This window comes from Scylla paramamosain, chromosome 8 (assembly GCF_035594125.1).
Source record: "Scylla paramamosain isolate STU-SP2022 chromosome 8, ASM3559412v1, whole genome shotgun sequence".
NCBI lineage: Eukaryota > Metazoa > Arthropoda > Malacostraca > Decapoda > Portunidae > Scylla > Scylla paramamosain.
This window is the reverse complement of record NC_087158.1, coordinates 340001-351737: the sequence shown is the minus strand read 5'-3', so window position 1 is coordinate 351737 and position 11737 is coordinate 340001. Positions and strand designations below refer to the sequence as shown.

Below are 11737 nucleotides of genomic sequence, written 5' to 3'. Positions count from 1 at the left end.
AGTAGTAGTAGTAGTAGTAGTAGTAGTAGTAGTAGTAGTAGTAGTAGTAGTAGTAGTAAAAGTAGTAGCAGAAGTAATAGTAGTAGTAGTAGTAGTAGTAGTAGTAGTAGTAGTAGTAGTAGTAGTAGTAGTAGTAGTAGTGGTGGTGGTGGTGGTGGTGGTGGAACATTAATACCCAACATTTCGCCCAGAGACAGAGACAACATAATAGAAAAACAATAACACACAGATAATAAAAGAAAAGTCAATTACATTTACACCAATACAAAAAACATTACTACACACTATCTACGTACAGCGCCAGGCACTACTATAAATATCACGCAGGTATTAACAGATATACATCGTTCAGGTAAGGTTCGTGCGTCACTGCAATACTCTGAAAGGATCCCCAGAGCGGTAAAAACATCCATTATGATTGCACAAAAACACAGCCGCCCTCCTACGTCCCTCCCCTCCCTGGCCGTGAACTTGAGTAATGGAACGCGGCCAGCCAACACCGCAGACTTCTACCAGACTCTCCACTACTATTGAGCTGAAGTGCAGGGGGGTCGGATTCTCAAGAGTCTCGGCGTCTTATCTCCACCTCTTACCTCAAGTATTTTCGTCGTGTTGCAGTGGCTATTATTAGACTCCTTAGTAGTGTGTTCACGGTGCTTATGACAGTTTTTAAGAAAGATTGCATCGTGAAAGGGAAAATTACCAAAGCGAACGTGACTCATCATAGCTGTGGAGTTTGAAAATGGTGCTAATGAGAGAGGAAAGCGTTTCAAAATACGGCTCTAGATTGTCGAATAAATCTTTTCTTTCACTCATAACTCATAATCTGCAAGGAACATTTTTTTTTATGAATGTCTGAATATCGGCAGCATTTTCTTTTTTTTTTTTTTTACTATACAAGGTCAAATAATGTGAGTTTTTAATAGTTTGTGATAAGAAAAACTGTCTGTATCAGTGACTGTGCGACTTAACATAAGCTGCCAACACTGACATTCAGCTAAAAACAAATACTGAAACTAAAGCTTCCACTCAGTACTGATGATTGCGAGAGGCCGAATAAATGCAACAATTTTCTACAAGACAAAAATTAATAAGGTGAATTTCAAACAATCTGCTGCAAGAAAACACATCTGGTCTGCCTCACTAATGCCTGTCAAATTGCCGGACTTAACATAAAAAAAAATAAACTGCCAACACTGACATGCAACAACAACAAAAATAGATATTGAATGAAAGCTTACATTCAACTCTGCCGCAGTTTGTGGTATGAAGAAGAAAAAAAAATGCAAACACGTGTGGTTGGTCTCGGTAATGGCTGCAGACCTGTGGGACTCAAAATGGAGAGCTGTCAACCCTATGCTATTAAAAACCAATACAAAATATCACTGGAGTGTTTGACTTTTCATAACCTAATTTCTCTAGAGCTCCTTAGATCATTCCGTTATTATTCCTGTGTACTGTTGCTTGTAATATCCCCCTTTTTTTTCTTTCACTCTTTTATAGCTCAAATATTTCTGCATCGCTTTTTAAGTCCTTCTGTGACTGCCCCTGTTTTCCTTCTTCCTTCTTTTTTACGACCTGATTCATGTATCGCTTCTTACGTATTTCCGCTATTGCACCTGTTTACTGGTGGTTGCAATGTCCGTCATAATGTAAGACTCAACACTGCAACCTGGGAACGGTAACTGTCGAAAGGTGAAGGGCGAAGATAATCAATACGAAAAAAAAAAAAAAAAAGAAACTATTAACCTATCCTATTAGAACATTACCGTGTGTGTGTGTGTGTGTGTGTGTGTGTGTGTGTGTGTGTGTGTGTGTGTGTGTGTGTGTGTGTGTGTGTGTGTGTGTGTGTGTGTGTGTGTGTGTGTTGTTTGGGTGGTCAGCACGGAACGCCTCCAGAGTACTAGTGTAGGGCGTGTGTTGTGTTGTGTTTTGTGTTGTGTTGTGTTGTGTTGTGTTGTGTTTTGTGTTGTGTTGTGTTGTGTTGTGTTGTGTTGAGCGGGTCGGTGTCCTCTGTTCCTGCAGCGGCTCGTCAGGCTAAGTGCGAACCATCACCTGATTAATTTGAGGTGTGTGTGTGTGTGTGTGTGTGTGTGTGTGTGTGTGTGTGTGTGTGTGTGTGTGTGTGTGTGTGTGTGTGTGTGTTTACTCCTCCCATTATACGTACTTTTCACGCAGGCTTCCCTCCCTCCCCTCCCCTCCTCTCTCTCTCTCTCTCTCTCTCTCTCTCTCTCTCTCTCTCTCTCTCTCTCTCTCTCTCTCTCTCTCTCTCTCAGTCGCCCATCTAGAGACTGCTGGTCCATTAAGCTCTTGAGAATTTCCGTTTCCAGGCAACGTCAAATTTTCGGATGCGTCTCTGCTCTTTTCCATCACCCTTCCTTCCATCCCTCCTTTTCTCCCTTCCTTCCTTCTCTCCATCTCTCCTTCCACCCATCCGTCTCTCGCCTCCCCTCCCTCGCGTTTCTACCTTCCCTCCGTGCCTTCCTCCTTCAATATTCGTAGCTTCCCTTTCTCTCCAGTACTCTCCCTCCCTGCCAATTTTCCTTCCCGCATTCGCAAACACCTCTTCTTCCTCCTCCTCTTCATCCTCCTCCTCCTCCCTCTCGTCTCTACCTTCCTCCACCTCCTCCTCGTCCTCTAAGCACCGTTCCTAACAAAGCAACAGCATTCCTATTACAGCAACACCCTCCCTACCTCAGCAACACCATTCCTATTAAAGCAACACCATTCCCAACACAGCAACACCATTCCCTATCACAGCAACGCCCTTAAAACCCATTCCCTCGCCAACAATAGCATTCTTACTCACAGCAACACCATTTCTACCACAGCAATACACCTATCTACTACACCACCACCAAACAACACCAAAACTACACCCATTTCTACCACAAAACACCATTTCTATAGTACTCGTAGATACGCCTTTCTTCCTGGTCCTACACTCCCCCGCCCTCCTCCTCCTCCTCCTCCTCCTCCTCCTCCTCCTCCTCCTCTTTTCAAAGCGACATCCACACTTCCTCTCTCTTTAAGCAGCCTCCATTCCCGGCCCATCACCGCTCTTGTTTTCAATAATTACCACATTCCCGCCTCTCGCCCCAGCACACTCTCCCCAGCAACACCATTCCCACCCCGGTCACCACCCCGGCAACACCTCACGCTTACGAAACAACGATTACTTCACTGCACTCGTTCTAAAAAGCATCTCTCTCTCTCTCTCTCTCTCTCTCTCTCTCTCTCTCTCTCTCTCTCTCTCTCTCTCTCTCTCTCTCTCTCTCGTCTCCTCGTCGCTATAAACGGAGACAAAAAGAGAAAACGGGTGTCTTTCAAGGACATGAGAGTCTTATAGGAGGAGGAGGAGGAGGAGGAGGAGGAGGAGGAGGAGGAGGAGGAGGAGGAGGAGGAGGAGGAGGAGGAGGAGGAAGGAAAGGGGAAGAGGAAAATTAAGAAAATGATGATGATGGTGATGATGAAGAGGAGGAGGAGGAGGAGGAGGAGAGTGGTTCGTTCGGCCCCCTTTCCCTCCCCTTTCCCAGATCAATAACAAGGTGGTACTTCCGTGTGTGTGTGTGTGTGTGTGTGTGTGTGTGTGTGTGTGTGTGTGTGTGTGTGTGTGTGTGTGTGTGTGTGTGTGTGTGTGTGTGTGTGTGGTTAGAGCGGCCGTGTGTATGAGTGCTTTTCAGTAATACAAGTTATCATACTAAATCTCTCTCTCTCTCTCTCTCTCTCTCTCTCTCTCTCTCTCTCTCTCTCTCTCTCTCTCTCTCTCTCTCTCTCTCTCTCTCTCTAATTCCACCCTAGGACTGCCTAATACTCGACCCATTTCCCTCACCACTAAAGGAAATGTGTGTGTGTGTGTGTGTGTGTGTGTGTGTGTGTGTGTGTGTGTGTGTGTGTGTGTGTGTGTGTGTGTGTGTGTGTGTGTGTGTGTGTGTGTGTCATCCCCCTTCTACCAATTATTCTCTCTCCTATTTCCTCTTCTTAATCACACAGTCTCTCTCTCTCTCTCTCTCTCTCTCTCTCTCTCTCTCTCTCTCTCTCTCTCTCTCTCTCTCTCTCTCTCTCTCTCTCTCTCTCTAACCCTTTTCCATTTCCTCATTATTCCTTGTAATCACCACCACCACCACCACCACCACCACCACCACCACCACCATCATCATCACCACTTCCACTATCATCATCCTCCCTTCCTTCCCTCCTCTATAATTTCCTTTCGTTTATGCATACGTACCTCTCTCTCTCTCTCTCTCTCTCTCTCTCTCTCTCTCTCTCTCTCTCTCTCTCTCTCTCTCTCTCTCTCTCTCTCACGTAATAAGGGTGTAAAGTGTTCTTCATTTACATGTGCCAAGGTCGGAGCGGAGCAAGTGAACCGAACTGGGCCGAGCTGAGCCGAGTTGGGCCGAGGTGAGCCAAGCCGCAGTAATGGTGCTTTGCCTCGTATAATTTTGAGTCGGCAAATTTGCATGACATACGTGATCGCTGTAATTCCCCTTCTCTCTCTCTCTCTCTCTCTCTCTCTCTCTCTCTCTCTCTCTCTCTCTCTCTCTCTCTCTCTCTCTCTCTCTCTCTCTCTCTCTCTCTCACTGTTCGCCATGATGTAACTCCAAGGAAGGTCGCCCGTCCGTTAAGAGAGAGAGAGAGAGAGAGAGAGAGAGAGAGAGAGAGAGAGAGAGAGAGAGAGAGAGAGAGAGAGAGAGAGAGAGAGAGAGAGAGAGAGAGAGAGAGAGAGAGAGAGAGAGAGAGAGAGAGGATACACTACTTTTATTTCACTCAAGGGACGTTCCTGAACAACCCTCCCTGGCCCAATCACCCCCAGCCACTGCCACCCTCTCCCCAACACCTTACCTCACCCAACACCCTTTATATAACCTTAAATACATCACCCCATTCACCCCTTCTCTTAAAATACCCCATACCTTCCCCTATCTCACCTATCTCTTTCTTTTCTCCCCATATTTCTCACTACAGCGTCTCCCCATCACTCAAAAGTCTTCTATTTCACCTTAAATATCATCACCCCTTCCTTCAAACATCCCCATTACCTCCCCATCCTTCACTTACCTCTCCCTTTTCTCTCTCCTGTCTCTCCCGATCATGACCTCCCTAGCTCGCTCCCTCGCGTCTCCCCGTCTCCCCGTCTCCCTCAAGGCTTCATGTTCCGCGTCGTCGCCCTAGGGATTGTAATTCTCTCCCCTCTCCCCCTCCATATCTAATCATGGGCAGGGGGTGTCCATTTGTCTCAACTAAAACTGATTACACACCCCAGCGCCTCACTCCTGGGGGGTATAACGGGGTGCTTAATTTGTCCCCAGTCCCCCACAGTCCCCACACAGTCCCCATACTCCCTAGAAGAGTCCTCCGCTTGTTTTGTTTTCAGTTTTTTCTCTGTTTCATTTTGTCTTAGTTCTAATTTCTGTTTTCTGTTTTCTTGTACGTCCCCAGTTCTCCCAGTTTACAGTTTACAGTGGTGTCTTGTATCAGAAAGTCCCCAGTTTTGTTTTCTGTCTTCTGCTTTCCATCCGGTCCTGGGTCTGTCTTCCGTTTGTCGTTTGTGTTCCTGTCTTTGTCTTTCGTCTTCTGTTAGATCTGTTCCCAATCCCACCCAGTCTCCAGCGGTGTACTCTGTCTGTCTTATCCCTTCTGTCTATTTTATCTGTTCCTATCTTTGTCTTTTGTCTATTTTATCAGTCCTCAGTCCTTCAGTCCCCCATTTCACAGCGGTGTCTCCTGTCTTCTACCTTCATTCTCCCAGTCACGCCTTACTCTTATCATGGCCACAGTTTAGTTCCCCAGTGTGGTCTCGCAGCGTAGCGCGATTCCCTCACCCTCCCATGACAGCTCACTGGTACCATGTATGCATTCCCTGTAACAGTCACAGCCACGCCACAATCACCAGTCTCCAGTGAACAGTCAAACATTACTCTTACCGTGGCCACAGTTTAGTCTCCCACTGTGGTCCTGCAGTCTGCACCTCTCATTACAGCTCATAGGTAAGATGTATGCATTTCCTGTTGTAGTCACGGTCACCCCACAATCAACAGTCCCCAGTCCACAGTCCACAGGCAAACATTTCTCTTATCGTGGCCACAGTTTTGTTTCCCAGTGTAGCGCCAGATTCCTGCACCTTCCCATTACAGCACATAGGTAGGACGTATTCCCCACTAAAGTCGCGTCACGGGGACACAAGGCTGCATCATCGCACTCTGGCAACCTCCCCGTCTGAACCCGTGCACGCAGTACGCTTTAAGAATCCTCGTTACTATTAATACAACATACAGACAGGCAGCATTTACTGTTATCTGGCACCCAAAATTGGCTGAACTTACGGATATTCGCTATTGCTGGGGAGAAGATCGAGGGGAATGCAGAAAGTGAGATGATAGGATGAAATTGTGGAAGAACTGCAAAGGATGGGAGACACGGGGGAAGATGCGAGGAGGCGACGTGTACATGGCACCAACACATCACTCTAGAGAAGCGGCGAAACAAGAAGAAGAAGAAGAAGAAGAAGAAGAAGAAGAAGAAGAAGAAGAAGAAGAAGAAGAAGAAGAAGAAGAAGAAGAAGAAGATTGACTGACTGATTAAAAAGGGGGAAGAAGGCGCAGCAACAGAAGAAGAAGAAGAAGAAGAAGAAGAAGAAGAAGAAGAAGAAGAAGAAGAAGAAGAAGAAAAAGAAGAAGAAGGATTTGCTGCTTACATCTAACAGTGATAAGTATTCCCAAGGCGTAGTCCATGCACGGGATCAGCCGCAATGTTGCCGGCTGGGTTGCTGGAGTACGGTGAGCCAGCCTTCAGTCAGTCCCCGTGGCCGCGACCACAATAACGCAGCATAACAGGCACACAATTCCCTGACAACGAAGTCACTAGGAGGGCAAATGTGACAAGGGTTAAATTACTGGAGGACAAAAGAGAAGACAATGTGAGGAGTGACACGAACGAGGGAAAGAAAACAGTAATAAAGTCAGTTGTTGGCAAACTTCTTTTTTTTTTTTTCGAGTCTCTATTTTTAGCTTCGATTTCCTTCCCTCACTCAAGGTTACGATCAAATTACGAGTCAGGCCGCAGCAGCCAATCACTCAGTTAACTCCAGGTCTACATCCACACCATTACCGGCCTAGAGGCGAGAGAAGCTGATATATATAGTTGGGCGTGAGGCCCTAGCCCTAGACAGCAACAGGACAGGCTACCACCACCCAGGAACCCTTCCCCCCCCACCCTCGCCCCGACCGAGCCAGGCACCACAACCACCAATATAAACCTTACACCAACAGGTCCCAAGCTTCCTCCCCACCTCGCCACACTCTCCAGCACTGGGTCCCCTGTCCCTCCACCCTCACCGCCTGCCAAGAGTACCTCCGCCCCCCCACTCCCCTCCCCCTTCCTTCCAGCGCCACCATTGTCATCAAGTCCCTCACCAGACGCCCCGCTGGCCTCCCTTCCCTGCTGCTCGCGCACATAAACACACACACACACACACACATGCTCCTCCCCCTGCCCTCTTTGGGTAGACAACGTGCCGCCTGGATCCAATCAACACACACACACACACACACACACACACACACACACACACACACACACACACACACACACACACACACACCCTGAGGGAGCCGTGCTGGGTGCCACCACATGGCCACGACATCCTTAACGCCCCCCGCCCCCCCCCCACCCCCGCCACCGGGGCGGTGCCCGGCGGCAAAGCGATGTAATCAGAAGCAGAGTCGTCGACCCCATCGGGAGAGATTCGAGGGTGACCGTGTGGCAGAGCTGGCAGGGCAGGCAGGGCCAGGCAGCCGTGCCACGCTCTATCGACCCCAACCCCGCACATTTAAAGTGGCGTTGGGTAGCTAGCTGGCCCTCGAGCCCCGCAGTACCCGCCGCTGCCAGGCCGCGCACGGCTGCGCCTGCTGCTGACGGTACAGGCGCCTCAAGTCACAGACGACATGCATGCCGCGCGCGCGCACACACACACACACACACACACACACACACACACACACACACACACACACACACACACACACACACACACACACAACGGCACCCTTCTCACTGCCCCTCACGGACACAGATCAACGGGGCCTCCTCACCCCGGGCTTTCCACCTCCTTCACGACTGATGATCTATTTAGAGTGTAATTTATGAAAGGAACAAAATAAAACACACACAATTCCTAGACAACTGATCAGCCATGCGTAATTCACCAAAAATAGGAGTACTTCGCACGAGATCGAGCAGACACTCGCCACTGAGCAACACGATGGCTCCTGGCAAGCGTCTCCTCTTCTCTTGTAAGCCTCTCTTCGAACAAACCGGAAGCCAAAGTAACACCAGAACGTGTCCAGACAGTGCAGAGAGATTCAAAAAGGCTTACACTGCAGCACACAGGAGGAGCCCCAGCAAAGCCTTGGGAACGAGCGAGGCTCCACGACAACAAGCGCCGCCTGCACCTTCCCATACGTGTGCTTGTCTGGGTCTGTAGGGGCTCGGCAGTTTTGTGAGGCAACTTTACGTCATAATTGTGGCTCATTACGGCTCGGATTACACTGACGTCAAAGTTATGCAACCGCAACGGAAGGCGGGAGGACCAGACTGGTCAATGACCCGCGGCAGACCCTCGCAGCGACTCGGCGTGACCCAGGCTGGCGGGAACGCTGCTCGGGTGTCACGGCCGGCAGCGGGGAGGTGCGGGAGGAAAAAAGGGAGAGTGGTGTGGGGTGGCAGATGGGAAGGAAGGAAAATGAGGCGAGGAAAAGGATGACAGAATGGAAATCGAGGAGAGTTTTGGGGAGAGGGAAGGAAAGGAGAGAACAACGTAGGAAAGAGACAAGGGAACAAGTGCAAGACAAAGGAAAGGAAAGGAGAGAAGAGAAGAGGAAAAGAACGTAGGAATAGGAGAGGGTGAATTGAAAAGAAAAAAAAAGGAGGAATAGGAGGGAGGGAGGAAGGAGCAGGAAGAAAGGGAAAAAAAGGAAGAAAACAACGGAAGAAAAGAATAGATGGAGGAAAAAAGGAAGAAACGGAGAGAGGGAAAGAGTGAATGGAGGAAGAAGGGAGGAATGGGAGGAAATAGGGAGAGGAGTGTTGTGTAGCGAGTAAGGTCAACATAGTTTTAACCCTTCACCCACCCCAACACTCCCCTCCCCCCACTCTCTCTCTCTCTCTCTCTCTCTCTCTCTCTCTCTCTCTCTCTCTCTCTCTCTCTCTCTCTCTCTCTCTCTCTTCAGGAAAATGCCTGGGCGGTAAAAACTTTAAATTGAGGTTTTGTTTTCATCCAAAGAAAGAAAGTGAGAGAGGGAGAGAGAAAGAGAGTAAGAGGGAGAGAGGGAGAGGAAGGGAAGAGGAGGGATATGGAAGGAAATACGGAGGGAGGACGGAAAAAAATGGAGTGGAGGAGGAGATGGAGAGAGAGAGAGAGAGAGAGAGAGAGAGAGAGAGAGAGAGAGAGAGAGAGAGAGAGAGAGAGAGAGAGAGAGAGAGAGAGAGAGTTTAGGAGAATTTTTTAACGGGATATATTTTACATTTCCTGCCTCTCTCTCTCTCTCTCTCTCTCTCTCTCTCTCTCTCTCTCTCTCTCTCTCTCTCTCTCTCTCTCTCTCTCTCTCTCTCTCTCTCTCTCTCTCTCCATTAATGCACATTCAGCCCTCCCTCTCACTCTAGGTCATATTTTCTCTCTCATCCTATAACTACAGCGTTCATTCATCTCTCTCTCTCTCTCTCTCTCTCTCTCTCTCTCTCTCTCTCTCTCTCTCTCTCTCTCTCTCTTGACGCATGCACACATAATCACCACCATTAGCACCACCACCACCACCACTACACTACGTCCTTCCTCCCTCCATTAAATAAACGCACCACAATCACCACAATCACCACCACCATCACTACCACCACCACCACCACCACCACCACCACTTCAGTCACCAGAGAGATACCAGTGCAATATCCGTCCTCTCACACCAAGGTAGGGGACATTAACCGAATCACCACTATCATCACCGCCATTCATCATTACTTAGTCACCGGTATCACTGTCATCACCATAAATGTCATCACTCGCTAGATTAGTGGCGTTATTTGTATTACAGCAGTCATCACTATCATCACCACTTATTGCTAGTATCATCACTACTCACCATTAACAGCATCATTCACTATTTTCATCACCACTCAACATTCGTCACTGCTTTTTTTGGTCATTATCATCACTATTCACATCATCACCACTCACCACTCAACACCGCTTATCATCACCATTACTCACTTTCACTACCATTCAAAACCCACCACCACTTATTACTGTCATCACCACGCATCACTAAAATCACCATTCAACACCACCATCATCGTCATTACCCACGATTTTCATCACAGCTATCATCAACATCAACTCATCACCACTAATCATCACCATCACTTCACTCACCACTATAATCACCATTCTATCATCATCACTATTATTACCCACTGTCACCACCATCATCACCACCACTCCACTCACCATTATAATCACCATTCTATCATCATCACTATTATTACCCACTGTCACCACCATTATCATCACCACCTTTCATCATCACTAGCATCACAACGAGTTAAAAAAATAAAGGGAAAGAAGAGCAACAAAATAAAGGGTCCAATCTAAGCCTCTTTTTCATAATGAGGAGGGGGAAAAAGGAAAAAAAAAATAATGCCAATTAGGAAAGCTGAAATTAGAAGAGAGAGTTTGAGGAAAAGAATATTCATCATGAAACGAAAAATGAGGAGGAGGAAGAAGTGAATCTGTTAAGTCCCATCAGTGTTTTGTGGACGTCCTTTTGTCTGCTTTGCCTTGTCCGGGACTTGTTTTGTTGTTGGCACTGCTGGTGGTGGTGGTGGTGGTGGTGGTGGTGGTGGTGGTGGTGGTGGTGGTAGTAGTAGTTGTAGAAAATGGAGGCAATGATGATGATGATGATGATGATGATGATGATGATGATGATGATGATGATGATGCTGATGATGATGATGAAAAACAACCATTACTACCAGAAGCAATAGTACTAGCAGTAGTAGTAATAGTATCAGTAACAACAGAACGTAGTAGAAGTAGCAACAGTGACATTAGTAGTAGCAAAAACAACAGTACTAGTAGTAGTAGTAGTAGCAGTAGTAGTAGTAGTAGTAGTAGTAGTAGTAGTATGGAGTGACAGTAACAGAAATAGCAGTAATAGCAGTAACTTGAGAACTTCACCACCACCACCACCACCACCACCACCACCACAGCCTGGCCAGCACGCCTCGGCCCACGTGCCTGAAGGAGAGAGAGAGAGAGAGAGAGAGAGAGAGAGAGAGAGAGAGAGAGAGAGAGAGAGAGAGAGAGAGAGAGAGAGAGAGAGAGAGAGAGAGAGAGACAGACAGACAGACAGACAGACAGACAGACAGACAGACAGACAGACAGACAGACAGACAGACAGACACACACACACACACACACACACACACACACACACACACACACACACACACACACACACACACACGTAAAGGTCTGGCGATTCTCCACCACCTCGCCGCCAGCTAATATTTCCCCTCACAAAGGTTTGGATTACGCAGAAGTGTTACCCGAAGACGCCTTTCTCTCTCTCTCTCTCTCTCTCTCTCTCTCTCTCTCTCTCTCTCTCTCTCTCTCTCTCTCTCTCTCTCTCTCTCTCTTCCCGTCACCACCAGCTCCGTTCCTACCAAGCGCGAAGGAATGGAG

General features: G+C 47.9%; 1 protein-coding gene across 1 annotated transcript in view; it reads right to left on the bottom strand.

The window, feature by feature from the left end:
- Positions 1–1610: 1610 nt before the first annotated feature.
- LOC135102618 (uncharacterized protein DKFZp434B061-like) overlaps positions 1611–11737 on the bottom strand; it is a 51448-nt gene continuing 41321 nt past the window's right edge. Inside the window, exons 3-4 of the mRNA XM_064007873.1 lie at positions 1887–2037; positions 1611–1672 (exon numbers count right to left, since the gene is read on the bottom strand). Coding sequence (XP_063863943.1) covers positions 1611–1672; positions 1887–2037 — 213 coding nt within the window. The remainder of the gene's footprint in view (positions 1673–1886; positions 2038–11737) is intronic.